Source organism: Prionailurus viverrinus, chromosome B3 (assembly GCF_022837055.1).
Source record: "Prionailurus viverrinus isolate Anna chromosome B3, UM_Priviv_1.0, whole genome shotgun sequence".
Taxonomy (NCBI): domain Eukaryota; kingdom Metazoa; phylum Chordata; class Mammalia; order Carnivora; family Felidae; genus Prionailurus; species Prionailurus viverrinus.
The window spans coordinates 66,853,736-66,869,294 of record NC_062566.1 but is presented as its reverse complement, the minus strand read 5'-3'; the positions used below and the strand labels follow the sequence as shown (position 1 = coordinate 66,869,294).

The 15,559-nt window shown below is 39.5% G+C and overlaps 1 protein-coding gene across 2 annotated transcripts; it reads right to left on the bottom strand.

The window, feature by feature from the left end:
• On the bottom strand, nt 1-8,814 carry PARP2 (poly(ADP-ribose) polymerase 2). 2 transcript variants are annotated; one of them, XM_047864432.1, is made up of 16 exons: nt 8,672-8,814; nt 7,535-7,696; nt 7,173-7,243; nt 6,528-6,578; nt 6,219-6,315; nt 5,738-5,813; nt 5,002-5,104; nt 4,099-4,258; nt 3,701-3,839; nt 2,331-2,394; nt 2,118-2,252; nt 1,720-1,847; nt 1,466-1,565; nt 1,001-1,099; nt 636-760; nt 1-268 (listed from the first exon to the last, which is right to left on the bottom strand). In XM_047864432.1, the coding sequence occupies exons 1-16, from the start codon at nt 8,700-8,702 to the stop codon at nt 109-111; spliced, it is 1,701 nt and encodes a 566-aa protein (XP_047720388.1). In that variant the 5' UTR covers nt 8,703-8,814; the 3' UTR covers nt 1-108. The 2 variants fall into 2 exon arrangements, with proteins under 2 accessions (XP_047720388.1, XP_047720386.1); XM_047864430.1 differs by having other exon boundaries at nt 8,660-8,812.
• Between the last annotated feature and the right edge of the window lie 6,745 nt (nt 8,815-15,559).

The following is a 15,559-nucleotide window of genomic DNA, read 5'->3' as shown; positions in this document are numbered from 1 at the left end:
TAGATTTGTGCTATTTTTATTACATAAAATATCAGAAGTCAAAAGTACAACACTACACATTTTCTTGTTTGAAGATCACATCTTATCCGGGTTATTTACTATTGACATTCACCACAGCTGCAGGAAATTAAACCGTACCTTTAGAAGGTATCGCATGCGGACCTGGTTGGGGCTATAGACAATGAATTCATTGTAGTTGAGGGTATAACCCTCTGGATTCAGAATTCCTGTGTCACTTGCTGGTCCTAAGGGTACTGTACTCCCATTCCTGCCAAGTGGAAGAAAGTGTGTCAACATCAGCATCAGTGTCAAAAGTTGGAACACAGTGGGGCGCCTGGGTGGCGCAGTCGGTTAAGCGTCCGACTTCAGCCAGGTCACGATCTCACGGTTCGTGAGTTCAAGCCCCGCGTCGGGCTCTGGGCTGATGGCTCAGAGCCTGGAGCCTGTTTCCGATTCTGTGTCTCCCTCTCTCTCTGCCCCTCCCCCGTTCATGCTCTGTCTCTCTCTGCCCCAAAAATAAATAAATGTTGAAAAAAAAAAAAAATTTAAAAAAAAAAAAAAAAGTTGGAACACAGAAAGTAGAGAGTCTTATCTGACCAAAAGGAGTCTTCTGGCCCTCTAGACTGAATACTTACAGAGTGATGAAGGAGGCAGGACTGGGAGCCATCTTGCCCAGTCCCTTGGTGCTATGTTTGCCCTGAAGTAATCTTTCTGCCTCAGGATTGGCCTCCAGTAGCTCATTACACTGACCTAGAGCTACCTGCAAAGCAAAAGATCTTTTAACACCCACATCCTACTGAGAAGTGGATGGCTCTAAGGCCAAACAGAAAATCCCATCAGTACTTTCTTCCCCTACTCCTGCAGAGGAACAGAATGAAAATTGCCCTTGGTCCCCTCTCAGGTTCTCCCAGGTATACCTCCTGGTTCCAGAGTCAAACTGTTCTCTTTGGAAACATAGGAACTCATAACAAACTAGAGATCATAAATATGTTCATCTCACCTCTGATAAAAGCAGCAGTCCAGTATCCTTCACACGAGAAGCAAAGCAGTAATTGGCACTTTTAGAAGACATGTCGGCAAAGTAGATTCCTTTCCCAAACTGAAACATATCAACAGCCATGAAGGTCAGCTGCTTAACCCACTGTGTTAGAAAGGAGGCCTATACCAGTGACCCTATGTTTCCATTATCTTAAACACTATATAGACCCTTCTCCATTTCTCCTTGCAGTTCTGTTCCAGAGAAGGCAGATGTATTGGTGAGTCTCTGCTTTCTGAGGGGGTAGATGGGATATCTTTAGGAATTTAAAGGAAGAGGGAAAAGGTAAGAAATGTTAGGGTTTTTAGTGAGCTGTTTTAATTCTTGGGAAGAATCCTAATCTAGAAATACAAGAGAAAAAAAAAGGACTGCGAAAATTATTGTTATCCTTTACCCTGGGCTTCCTTCCAGGATTCAATTTCTACTCACCATGTAACCTGTGATGGGAGCCTCAGGTGGGGCAATTCGAAGCCCATGGCTCAGGATTCCCACCCAGTTAGTAAGTCTGGAACCATGCCACAACAGCATCCTAGGGAAAAGCCATTATTATTATTGCCCTCTATTGCTCTCCAGCAGGGATAGGCCATAAACACAAAAAAGCCATTTTCTGCCATTTTCCAGAAGTCCCATAACCACACTTCAGGCAAGGGAATGTTTTCCCAAACCCAAAGCTAAACTCAGACCTGTTATGAAGGTCCTCTCTGAAGGCTTCTTTTTCACCCTCCTTCTCTACTTCAAAAACATCCAGCAAGGTCATGGTATAGTCCCTGTGTGTGGGAGCATGAGTAGACTGTAGGTACTGGGAAATCACCTGTGAAAAAAAATGAAAGAAATGGCTGATACGGACTGTACAAGAGACCAGACTGAGCTGAAGAACCTTGGGGCTTCTGGTAAAAACTGGCAGACTTCCTGCTCCCTAATGGTCTCACAAGGCAGTGAGAGAGCTGTACTTTCCCCAATTCCTGGTACACAGAAACTCTGCTCTATGTAAAAGTTTGCTCTTAACCAGAAGCACTCAGAGAACAGTGGGGTTAGGGGGATGGGTCTTAAAGGCAGGAAAATACATGACCATTTTTCTTACTTTGAACTCATAACTTTCATGGTCTAGAGGGTGCAAGGCACAATGTAGTTTCCTATAGTGCTGGTCCAATGGGTGTTCTGGACTTTGCAGCTCCATCTTCACAAGCTTAATGGCAATTTCAATGTCTCCCAAAGCCTGGCAAGATGAGATGCAGGATCAATGTGTAGGAACTTGGGAACAGAATTAATGCTTCCCAATCCACACATGTCTCACCTCTAGTAGTTGTACTTTGTCTGACAGCTCTTTTTCTGTCCGGATTAATGGAGGGGTACGGAGTCTAAGAACAGAGATATAATTCATAATCAGTTCTCTGATGTGTGACCGAAGGCACGTGACTGGAAGTAACAGACTAAAGATAGGTCCTTTAGAAAATAAGTATAAAAAACTGGGGTTTTCCACGTGAGGGAGAATCTATATATATATAAAGAGAGGTTCCAAATATATAAATATATGAAGAGAGGTTATGTACATAACCTTGATATCTGTATACACTACAAAGTGATCCCAAGTCCAGTTACCATCCCTCACCATACTGTTGACCTCCTTCACCCATTTCGCCCACCCCCAACCACCTTCCTCTGTCTGGTTCTCTGTATCTGTGAATTAGTTTTTGTTTTGTTTTTTTTAGATTCCACATAAGTGAAATCATATGGTATTTGTCTTTCTCTGTTGACTTATTTTGCTTAGCATAACAGTCTCAAGATCCATCCATTCATGTTGTGGCAAATGGCAAGATTTCATTGTTTTTTATGGCTGAGTAGTATTCCATTGTATAAATATACCACATTGTTATCCATTATCTGTCAATAGATACTTAGGTTGTTTCCATATCTTGGCTATTGTAAATAATGCTGCAATGAACACAGGGATGCACATATCTTTTCAAATTGATGTTTTCATACTCTTCAGATAAATATCCAGAGGTGGAATAGCTGGTCCATATAGTAGTTCTATTCTTAGTATTTTGAGGAATCTCCATACTGTTTTCCATAGTGGCTGTGCTAATTTACAATTCTACCAACAGTGTATGAGAATTCCCTTTTCTCCACATCTTCTCCAACACTTGTTATTTCCCGTATTTTTTTAAATAATAGATGAATCTTTATATCAATATCCATAAATAATAATTTGGATATAGTCCTGTCTAGGAGCAGAAGCAGACCTGTTGACCACTTAGGGTTATTTTTAGGTCACAGAGCTCTAAAAAGCAATGAAAGGAATAAAAACAGAATCGACACCAGAATATAGAATCAACAAAGATAAAATGTATTATACCTACAATCATTTGAATTAGGGAGTTATATGTCTGAAGGTTTTTTACTTGTTGGTTAGATAGCTAGACCCATATTCTCTTGGGTAACTTCCATTTGGTCAGAAAATATGGTTGTAATCAGGTCAGGAGTTTGCATTCCAAACTTGTAAGCCGACTAAATAGGCTATCTCTAAATTATTTTGGCTCCGTGTTTATCCAAGATGATCATTTCATTAGAAATGAAAGATTAAAAAAATTATAGTTGCTGCTGAGTGATATAGGGGATACGGTTAGGTAGAAGACCAAAGAGAAGTAACAGCACAGGCTTTACCCAAAGTCATGTGGGATCCTTGTGTAGAATTCATTGCATGCTTCCAGGAGAGCTCGTCCATGCTGGCCAGCCCGAATACAATCCTCAATCTTCTTAAGAGACTGGTAGCCTGCCTTGATTTGTGCCGCTGTCAGCTTCCCTGTAGGCCCAGCCAAAGATCATCAGATCCCACACGTGGAGTCTTACCCTGTAAACTGTATTCACATGCCTACCCAACAAAGACTCTCACCACTCAACTTTCAAAACAGCTTCTCTCCCCTCATACTACCTCTTACCCCAGATCTCCTGTTCTTCATTCATACTATCAGCAAGCTTTAAATCATGAAGGTGACTAAATATTCCATGAAAGGAACTAGGAAATATAGAGAGGGAATGTAGGATAGCATCTGAAGTCCTACCAAGAGGGGCTTTCTTGGTATCATATTTCATTTCTACCATCATCTCTTCCATGGCCTGGACATTACAGATCAACTCTATCAGCTCCTGTACACGGAGATCTAGCTGCGATTCTGGTTTCAAGGGGGATTTAAGAGATTCCTTTTTTGTTTTCTCTTCATTCTACAGCCAAAAAAAAAAAAAAAGAAAAGAAAAATATGAAAGTATCTATTTTGAGGTCTCTGCAAGGGATGGCTCTACAATATTCCTGGCAGGTGAACATCAATCAGCCTCTGCCAAACCACAGGTTCATTCCATTATTAACCTAGTTAGAGTACTCAGTGTGACTCCTACATCTGCCTCCCATAGTTAAACACTCAGAATAAGTCTAAAAGGCTCTCCTAATATGCTGGTAAGTATGTAAAGACAGCTATTATGTCTCAGATCTTCTCATCTTAAAATGACTAAGATTTTTACATTTTTCAGATACTGTATGTAACAGTTTTCAGCATCCTGGTTGCAACTCAATTTGTCAAAATTATTATTATTTTCTTTATTGGTATGGTATATACTGGTAGTATATAACCAAAAGTGAAGACAACTTTAAATGCAGTTTCATCACTGTGACTATGTATTACTCCTCTCTGGATCCATACATTAAACTTCAGGACCTGAGATTTTATAAGAACCATACTAGACAGTACAGACTAGACAGCATTTTCTATCTTCATTCTATAGTCCCTTTAAGATTACAAAGATCCGTGAAAGTTATCCCTGAGGTAACTGTTATCTTCAGTTAGGTGGTGAACAGCAAGACTCAAGACACCCTGGTCTGTTCTAGTCTAGGACCTGATCTAAGCCATTCTGTTAGACTTCACCTTGGTTAAGAGGAAGCAGTTTTCTCCCCAAATGTGTAGTCAGTTTACCTGTGCATTGGTGGCATAGTCCATTTCTAGCATATCATATTTTCCAGGCACCTTCTTAAACTTCTTACGATCCTCCCAATTGTTTTTTGTTTTGTCAAGGAATCTGTAGAATCCATGATGGTGAGAATATCTTATAAATAAGGGTCTACTAGGAATGGGCTTATAATTGTTTCCTTAGAACATCTCCAAACTATGTCTCCCCCCAACCCCCAAACTTCTTAGAACTCTTTTATACCCAACTTCCCACAAATCTGGACTCTAAATTAGGATCCTGAATAGAAAGAAAAGCTCTGGAGACAAAGGGAACAAAAAAAATGGGGAAAAAGGGTCCTTGAGCTTCTTAAAGGCCCCAAAATACCACATAAGCCATTGAGATTTTAAACAAAAGATCCCTATCTGCTCCCTGTCTCTGAAAGATTCTCAGAGACTCCAGAAAGCTCTGCATCCACATCATAGTGAAAGAATTTTTAAAACTCTAGCTGCAATATTCTCATCCTACCCACCTGGGTTTCCCAAGTTTCCTAAATTGTTGGTCATGTGCTAATTATATTAGATTCTTCTATTTTTAGTCAATTTCAACATTAGGTGATATAATCACTAACTTAAGGAGGCAGTTTGGTGTTTCAGTCACAGAATGTCACAGTGGAAATACATTAACAGTGAGGCCAAATCACACTTCCTATAAAATTCTTAAAGAAGACACATCCAATAAGAATAGTATTTTTTTGGTACTCACTTCTTCTGAAAGATTTCCTTGGCTTTGTTGAGGTCCCCTGAACAAGCCACCAAGCTGTGCTGCCCCATTTTCCCCACTGCAAAGTAAATGCCACACATAAGATGGTTTCCTGCCAATCCAAGAAGAGTTCTCTCTCGAAACAAGCCAGCTAAGGTCTCCCTGCTTAGCATGTGACAAATGGGCAGGAAGGGGAGAAGGAAAGGTGAATGGATCCAAGAAGCTGATCCTGTTGATACTAGTTACCTGCTAACTGCCACAGTCCCTGAGCAGCATTAGCAGACCAACTGCAGGACACTCCCAGCCTCAACAGTCTGCCCTAGGTTTTTCCAATGAGGATGCTTGCTATTCCATTTGCAAGCCCCTCCCAGGTTACAGAGCCTCCATTCTACCAACTGAAACCCAGGGGATCTTTTGGTTACTCACTAAGCCGCTTTAGGCTTTCTGAATGACCAATCAGAAGATCCATAATAAAAGTCATTACCCCGGCCCCATCTCATCCAAACACTGAAGTGCCTCTGGGCATCATCTTCTAAGAGCTGAATCAAATAGTACTTGTTGTTGTTGAACTGAAGATTAGTCTATGATGAGAGAAATATGAACATAAGAGAGAGGTTTACAAATGGAAGCCAATAAACCGATGACTCTTCCTTGGTCACCGGCGGTACCAGTTATTGCTATAAGGAAAAGGCTAATATAAGGGACTTCAGAATTAAAGACCTGGGCATTGGGACACTGTCATCAGTAATTATCAAGAAGAAATTGCCATAAATAGAATGGCTCCTCCCTTTACCTGATTTAGCATGACATCATAGACATCCTTCCCTTCACAGTACACATGGGCCTAGAGAGAGAAGGAAAAAATTGACATCAGTATATTCTCAGCCCTAATGAGATCCTAAGTGACACTAAATTTTCTTCTGCCTCAAGGTGTCATTCTCCAGCACTGCCAACAGCCATCTTCCAAGGAAAGAAATGCCAGAGTATGTTCTTCTCCCCATAACCTGTTATTCCTATAATGAAAACACGTTGCTTTTTTTGTAATTACAGAAAAACATGATTCTGACAGTTAAAACCTGCTCCAGAGGAAGCCTTTTTTCTGTATTCTTCACATCCTTTTCACATTTATCAGTAACTCACACCATACCAGGGCAGTTTCTCATTAGAACAGAGATGGTTCTTCCTTCATAATGGTATAATTTTCTAATTGAGAAAGAGAATGAGGTGTGGGAAGCTGATGACAACCCCAGAAGTTAGAAATACCGATTATTATCCCCAAACTCCACCACTTCCATCTCTTAGTCTTGGAGAAAATTAATCACAAGCAGTATTTGGGAAAGGACTCTTAAAATGAGTCCTAGCAATGTTCTGGACAAGAATCCAAGTAACAAATGAACAACTGCTTTCTGAGAAACCGATGGGCAGAGGAGTCTCTCACCTTCCCCACCTTGGCTGTGCACTCCGGGTCCACAGGAGCTTTTCCCTTTAACAGCAAAGTCTTCACAGACTCTGAGGAAAGACAGATACGGACTACAGCTACTTATATGAGGATCAAAAATAGTTATCATGTCATAATTAACTTTGCCCTTCCCAAGCAATCCTGATCTGCCCAGTTCTCAAGCTGTTTAAACTACATGAAACTGAAGATTCCGAGAAAGTAGATGAGTACTACACCCAAAGGATAGAATATTAATTATATCTTCGAGAAAGGAAGAAGAGTTGAAAGAACAAGACATCCTTCACCCGCAGCCTCCCATAGACATTCTTGCTAGCCTCCCTGGCCTACCACTTGAAGCTGACCTTGCTTATCTTCTGTCCTGTCAGTATTGGCCTTTCCTTCAGTCACAGGCTCCTTCTTTACCCCCTGCCTTTCACATCTTCGAGTTTTCTTTGCAGGAGGCCAGTCTTCTGTAGCTACGTTGCTATTATTAACTCTTCCAGCTTTGTTTAATGCTACAGAAGCTATGGGCACAAAGAATGGGCAAAGAACCAAAAGAAAGAATGAGTACCCACTGAACACGATCCTACTTTGAAAAAACATCATCTTTTTAAAGAAATGGCTCAAGATGGTTTTGTAAATTTACAAAGAAATAATAACTGCATACCACTGTTCTTGATAATAGTCTGAGAAATCACTTCCTAAACTGCTATTCTAGCCAAATAATAAACTAAACTAAACTTAAATTAAATTAAATTAAAATGGAGCCCCACGGGCTCTTGTGAGCTCATAGCCTAAGGCAAGAGTCTCATAGCCTGCTTATCTCTATTTACTCATGCCCCCAAACGTTCTCAACATCTATCCTCAAACTAAGGTGGTATGAGATTGTGGTTAATAGAGTGCTCTGGAGTTGTCTAGCTTAGAGCCTAGCCCTGTCTCTTCTGGCTGTGAAACCCTGTAGAAGTTATTTCATCTCTTTGTACTTTAGTTGCCCCCACTGTAAAATCCAGAGGATGACAAAAATAGTATATAATTTGTAGGACGGACTTATGCACTTAAAAACATAGTACACAGAGAGTATGATGGCTCATTAGTCCTAAAACCTGAATTTTACTATCTCTGAAACTGGTATGCATCCTACAGTGGATGACATATAAGCAATGAATCACGTTTTAGTTGGAAGCATTTTTCCTTTCTTAGTGATACATAATGATGCACCTTACAAGTAAATTTTTTTAATTGGACATTAGGTGTTTAAAATAGTGCTGGCACTGTTAGTTATTAGATGTCTACAAGCAAGCCCTTCTCATAATTCTGTAATCCAAAAAGGTCTGAGAACCGAAATTTTAAGAGTTTTACACCTAAACTAGCTTGATAGCTAAGGGCGGGTCAAAGGGCGACGGAAGGGGAGGGGCTAGGGCAGAGGGCACCGTTCCCTTCAGACTCCCCGCCCCTCCAGCATTAGCCCCCTACAATGTGCTCCGAACCTCGTGCCCTACCGCTGCGAGTCCCCCGCCGCCGGGCCGCCATGAAGCCAGAACTTGGACGTCATCAACCCTCTCCCAGGAATCGCCCGCCTAGAGTCACAAGGCGGGAATACAGCGCGCGTGCGTCCTGGAGAGAAGACGTCTACAAAGGACAGGGGCGGTACACCCCTCGATATTTGCATGTTGCTGTGTGTTGTGGGAAATCACCATAACTGAGAAATGTCTTTAGATATGGGAGTCTTATAAATGCTCGGCGGGGCCACCGTTTCCCATAGGGCGGAGGGAAGCTCATCGGTGGGGCTACGCGCTGAGTGCCTTAAGTCACTCTACCCCATGTCCCCTGGGAAGGTCTGAGACTAGGGCCAAAAGCGGCCCTAACAGGGTCCTCCCTGAGTTTCGGGGAGGTGAGTTCCCAGAGAACGGGGCTCCGCGCGAGGGCAGACTGGGCAGGAGATGCCATGGACCCCGCCCTCGAGGAGGGGCCTGGCGGATGCCTCCTTAGCCGGAGCTTGGAAAAGACTCACGGCCAGCGAAGTGAGTTCAATGGCTGAGGTGAGGTACCCCCCAACGGGGGGGCTTCATAACCCAATTCAGACTACTCTCCCCCGTCCTGCTTTTGAAAAAAATAAAGCGGGACAAGGAGAAAGTTACAATTACAAATCCTAGCTAATAGTGGAAATCCTAGAATAGAAAGCTCTAATAGTGGAAGTTTGAGTAGTGAAAGCTTCAGAAAGTTGAGTTTGGCTAGGGGAAGAAAGGGGGATACAAGGGTCAGGGAGCTATGGGAATGCTAATGATCTAGGGAGACTTTGAAGACCAGAGAAACCTGGTCATTTGGCTTTTACAAAGGTACTTGGTGATGACATTAGGAGTTCTCAGATATTTGGGTGCCACCGCCCCACAGAGGGTGAGGGCAGTGCACCTAACAAGCATAACAAACAGACTTCAGATCCCCGCCCCCTATCCCAGACCCTCTGAATGTGAGGGTCTTCATTCTTACCGATAACACCCGGCAACCCTGGTGTTGGTGATTTTCATTATATGTATAGATACAGAGATATTTATATATTCATTACTTCAACAAATATTTATTGGGGACCTTACTGGGTTTGGGGGTTACAATAGTTTGGTCAAGATAGAGAATATTTTGGCCAAGATAGAACTCATGTCTTCATGGAGTTCACAGTGTAGCTGCGGGCAGATATTAATCAAGTAATCACACAAGCAGAAGCAAAAGTACAGCTACAATGGAAGGAAGTTCTAATGGGAGAGTAAACTGCGGAACTCATCACTGAGGCCATGACAGGAGTTGAGCTGTATTGGAGAATCACAAAGTGAACAGGGGAGAAAAATGGCTGAAACAATGAGTGCAAAAGGAAGCGTGGTATGAGATCAGTCGGAGAGGCAGCTAGTTTCCACAGCAAGCTAGGCTAGAAACTATATTTTGTCCTACTGCGTGTGTGTGTGTGTGTGTGTGTGTGTGTATGAACGACAGATGGGTTAAGGACTAATATTCAAAAATAAAACTTGAAAACTCTTAGGCAGAAAATACACACAAATATCTTTTAGATCTTGAGGTAAGGAAGGGGTTTCTTAAGACAAAAGTCACCGAGTATAAGAGAAAATATTAATGCATTTAATTACATTAAAATTAAAGAATTTTGTTTATCAAAACACATAAAATTTAGAAAAAAGAAAACAAAATTCTCATTGTTTGCATGTGGTTTGATTGTGAATATAAACAATCCAGAAGAAACTACAGGATAACATTTTTAACTCAATAGGAAAGTTTAACAAGGCTGATAGAAAATAACCTGTAAGAATAAATTGCATTTTTATAACAGAGCTTCAAACAAATAGAAATAGAATTTTTAAGAAATGATAGTATTTAATATAACATCAAAGTGTATTAAGTATTTGGGAATAAATCTAACAAAATGTAGATGCTCAACAAATGCTTGTTGGATGGGATTGGTTTGGTTAATTTCTTTCGTTGGTAGGTTAAAATCTGTTGCATCTAACTTAATTATAGCACAAATAAGCTAGACTGGTCTAAAAGGCATTAGTTTGGAGATAGGAAAATGTACTAAAAATGGAAAATTTATTACAACTAGCTAATACTCAGCAGAGGTTTCTTTGTGTACTAGACACTGAGTAAAGTGCTTTAACGTGCATAATCTCATTTAACCTTCAAAATAATAAAAGCTAGAATTTATTTGGTGCTTACTATGGTATGAACTTTACATACATTAATTCTTACAACAACCCTACAGGGTAGGTATTGTTTTTGTCCCCATTTTATGGCTAAAGAATTTGAGCTTTAGAACATTTTAAGTAATTTATTCAAGCTCACACAGTCTATTTGTTTGCTAGGGCTGCCATAGCTAGCTCACACACTGGGTGGCTCAAACAACAGACATTTATTTTCTGAATTCTGAAAGCTAGAAATCCAAGATAAAGGTGTCTACAGTGTAGGTTTCTTCTAAGGCTTTTCTCCTTGGATTGTAGATGGCTGTCTTCTTCCCTGTCTTCCCAATCACTATCCTCCCTCTGTGTCTATGTGCTAATCTCATCTTCTTAAAAGGACACTGGTGATACTGGATGAAGGCCCACTCATATGACCTGTTTTACCTTAATTACTTCTTTAAAGGTCCTATCTCCAAATACAGTCACATTCTGAGCTCGTGGGAGGGTTTAAAACATATGCATTTGGGAGGCAGGATCACAATTCAGCCCGTAACACCCAGTTCATAAGAGGCAGGTCAGATCTATGTAACTCCAAAGTTTATTTTTATCTACTAGACTATTGTATTTGTCAAGTTTCTTGGTAGTAATTACCATACCCCCCACATTTTTAAAAATTTATTTTTATTTTTAGTTTTTCTTCTCTTAGTTGTTATTTTTTATGGTAGTCAGTGAGAATTACTGAGATATATTTTGAAGATATAACTTTAAAAAAAATTTTTTAATGTTTTATTTATTTTTAAGAGACAGAAACAGAGCACGAATAGGGGAAGGACAGAGAGAGAAAGAGACACAGAATCCCAAACAGGCTCCAGGCTCCAAGCTGTCAGCACAGAGCCCAATGCGGGGCTTGAACCCATGAACCATGAGATCATGACCTGAGCCGAAGTCGGAAGCCCAACCGAATGAGCCACCCAGATGCCCTGAAGATATAACTTTTTATAGTCAGACACAAAGTAAACATAACCAAAACAGTATTAAAACATGTCACTGATAACTAGAAGAAACTATTTAACAAATGTGTGGTGAATGAGAATTTTCTTAGGTCTTAAACAAAACAAGAAAACAGAGGAAAATAATACATTTGCCTATTGATTCTTAAAAAAGAAAATGAAAGAATTTTAGAAAATGCCCAATGGAAAGCTACAGTGTTTAAAATTTGAATTCAATGTACTTAACACATAAAGAGCTATCTAATAGTCATAAGAGAAACAAAATTTTCTGTGGATAACTGAACAAAAGATATGAATAAACTGCAAATATGAAATGCAAGGACGTGGAAAAATTTTTCAGGCTCACATGGCATAAAAATGCAAAGTATTAGTATTAGTATTCTACAGGACAATCGGCCTGTTCTCTTCAAGTTATTGTTATAAGAATAAAAGAATAAGATTGGCACTGTTCTAAATTAAAAGAGACTTTTCAAGCATAACAACCAAAGGCAGTGTTTGGTATTTGGATGCTGGTTTAAACAAGCCAACAATAAAAATCCTTTTGGGAGCAAGAGGGTATGCAGATATGAACTGAATATTAGATGATTTTAGGGGATTATTTATATAGATGTGGTAATGGTATTGTAGCTATGATTTTTAAAAAGTTCCTTTAAAAAATGAATTAGGGGTGAAATGTCATGATATCTGGAATTTGCTTTGAAATACTTCAACCAAAATAATCAAATGAAGCAAATATTGTACAATACAGACAATTGTTAAATGTAGGTAATCTGTGTAGAGATGTCCATCATATTCTTTTCTCTAGTTTTCTGTGCACTTAAAATTGTCATATTACATTGAAGATACATTAAGGAAAAAATGATGGAAAAAAAGGATGAATTAGTCAAGACAACTGTAATTAAAGAGAAGAGCCAACTGCAAATCAAGACTTCATATCCTGGTAAGTGAATATTTTAGGTAGTATTACTGATTATAATGTGATGTTCCTAAGATGTATTTACATTTTTTATCAGGTCATAATGACAGGAAAAATTTGATTAATCAAGCTAGACATAAAAGGTACATAATTTCGGGGGAAGTCTACATATTTCAAAAAGTAAAGTGCGTGAAAAATGGATTTGTGATACCCAAGATTAAACAGATACTTCTTTAAAATAGAAAAGGACTCTTCCTAATGACTAGTTGAGGTTTGCATCCCACTGGACTGGGTAACTAGTTCCCATGTCCAGATAAGAATCTTTTAGTTCATACATAAGATCATGCAAACCTCAAATGGCTGAAACAATCTAGAAATAAGTATGATTTTATTTTCTTTATTTGGGTTCTGAGAAGGAATAGAAGTAGTATCTAAAAAAAAATTCTGAAATCCCAGAATCTATAAAATATATAGGGAGAAATAGCAGGAGCAGAAGAAAAGTGAAGAGGAAGAGAGAGAAGGAGGAAAAGAAAGTGGAAAAAGAAGGATAAAAAATTTTAACAGTCGTATTTGCACAATGTAAGTGTGAGTTTACTGCTCGGACTTGTAATCGTTAAGATATTTTTTGTATGCTTTCCATGGACATGCCAGCAATATTCATATTGCTGTGGCATCATAAATTTGTTCAACTTTTGGGAAATGAAATAGTAGCAAGGTTTCAGAAGACCCGCAGAGCCTGACCAATGCGGAAGAAAGAGAAGACGTATCAGCAGGGCTACTGATGGGATAAAGTGGGAAGGGGAAGGAATTATAGGTCCAGAGAAGAAGGAAGGAACCAGCTGAAAAGCCTGGTGAAGGATTGTGATTACAGCAAAGGGACCCGGGAGTGTCTCATGGTCAAGGACTTCTTGTAAAATATATCCTATGGAAGAATGGAAGTGGGGAAGAGATGAAGAGAAATATTAAGTGGAGCAAAAGAGATGAACAGAGTAGCTGCCACAGAGGTGACTACAGAGGGAGCTGAGAAAGGAGGTTTCTGAAAAAGGGTGATTTGGGGGGAAACTTGTTTGCTTTCTTTTGCTTTTGTTTTTGTTTATAATGGTACAGCAGGAATTGGGATAATGGGCTAAATCTGTGATACTGTATAATCTTTATATCATTTGGTAACTATAGATATGTAACTGACATGAACTCTTCCACAAATTTAGAGTGTGTGTGGAGGATGGGGAGATTGTTGTTTCCCAGTGCCTTACTAAGAACAACAAGCCTCTCTCTTCCCCAGAATTCTCTAAAAATACTTACGGCTTCAGGGAGGAGCATTCCCTTCTCCTGAATTCACGTTAGAGACTGGGCAGCCTTTCCTATCCACCCTTGAAGCATGTAGGGTCCGTGCATCTCTGCCTTTATATGTCATCTTGGTATTCTAAAGTTCTTTACTAAAGTAGTTTTTTTTTCCACAGTGATTTCAGAGAGCCTTATACTCATCTTTCTGGGGTTCCAAAATGATCCGCTAATATCACTCACTGGAGAAGAAGAAAATCTGCAATGTAATCTTGTTACTTTAAGAAGCAGGACATTATGAGTGAGTGTAGGTCTGTAATCACAGAATTTAGGAGCAAAAACTAATTTCCATTGATTTCTTATATCTTGAAAGAATTGTATGATGTGTAAACAAATAGAAGTTTATAAGTAACGTCCTGCAAGCAGTTATTTACTTTTTCATTTCCTCTCTATATAAGAATGAAGGATGAGCAAGGAAGGAAGGAGAACATGAATTGACCATATACTATGACCAGTCATTTTGTTAGACTCTTTCATATATTTGTATATATGTTAGGGAGGGAGGTATTACTTTCCCCATGGTACAGAGGAGAAAATTGAGTCTCAGAGAGTTTAAGAAATTTATTCCAGATTGTGCAGCTAGAAAATGTCTTGGAAACTATCACAATTTATGTGAAATGTCTCAGAATATCCCTGTTCCGCACCTTGAAATAGAGATTTTCATTTGCTACTCTAAAGGAGGAAAAAGTTTTCCTTAACCTTCTTAGAGTCCCTGGCAGGATCTGAAAATTGAACTGACAAAAATTAACAGGGGGAAAACATACAAGTTTTATTGAATTTTCACATGTACGTACGTGGGAACCTTCACAGAATGAAGAAGTGACCAGAGTAGGAAACTTTTAAACTTTTAGTCAAAGAGACAAATTTGTGAAGAATTGACAAAAGACAAAGGGCTTTGAACTAGTAGTAGAAACTGGTGAAGAAAGAGCTACCAAGATAAGGGTTAGTTTAATAAGGTTGGTTTATACAACTACATTTTCAAAGCCTAAACGCTTAACCACACCCATCTTTTAGTCACTCGGCTTGTTAACTGGAATATTACCCTGAAGGTAAGTTCTAATTTGAATGGATCTAGACTGTTTATAATGAAACCTGTTACTTTGCATAAATTAACCCTATTGAAGTCCAAAGGTTAGGAAATTATCCTAAAGGAACAAAATTGTTTACAGTAGGGCCATCTAAACAAGCATGTGTATAAATAGCTTGAATTAGCCTATGTTTGCTTGTGTTAAGTACTTGAACTCAAAAGGAAACTTGGTTTAAAAAGGTCATTCTAAAAATAGTGCAAGTAGCATCACTGTTCTATAAAGACACAAGTAGACAAGTAGGTGAAGGGGGGGGGGGTTGTATCATTTCGGTACCTTTTAAGGTAAAGGAGGAGGGAGTCTGCTTTTAACTCATTAGCCAATCAGACTCTGAGGCCACTTCTCAAAGCCACTTCCTGTC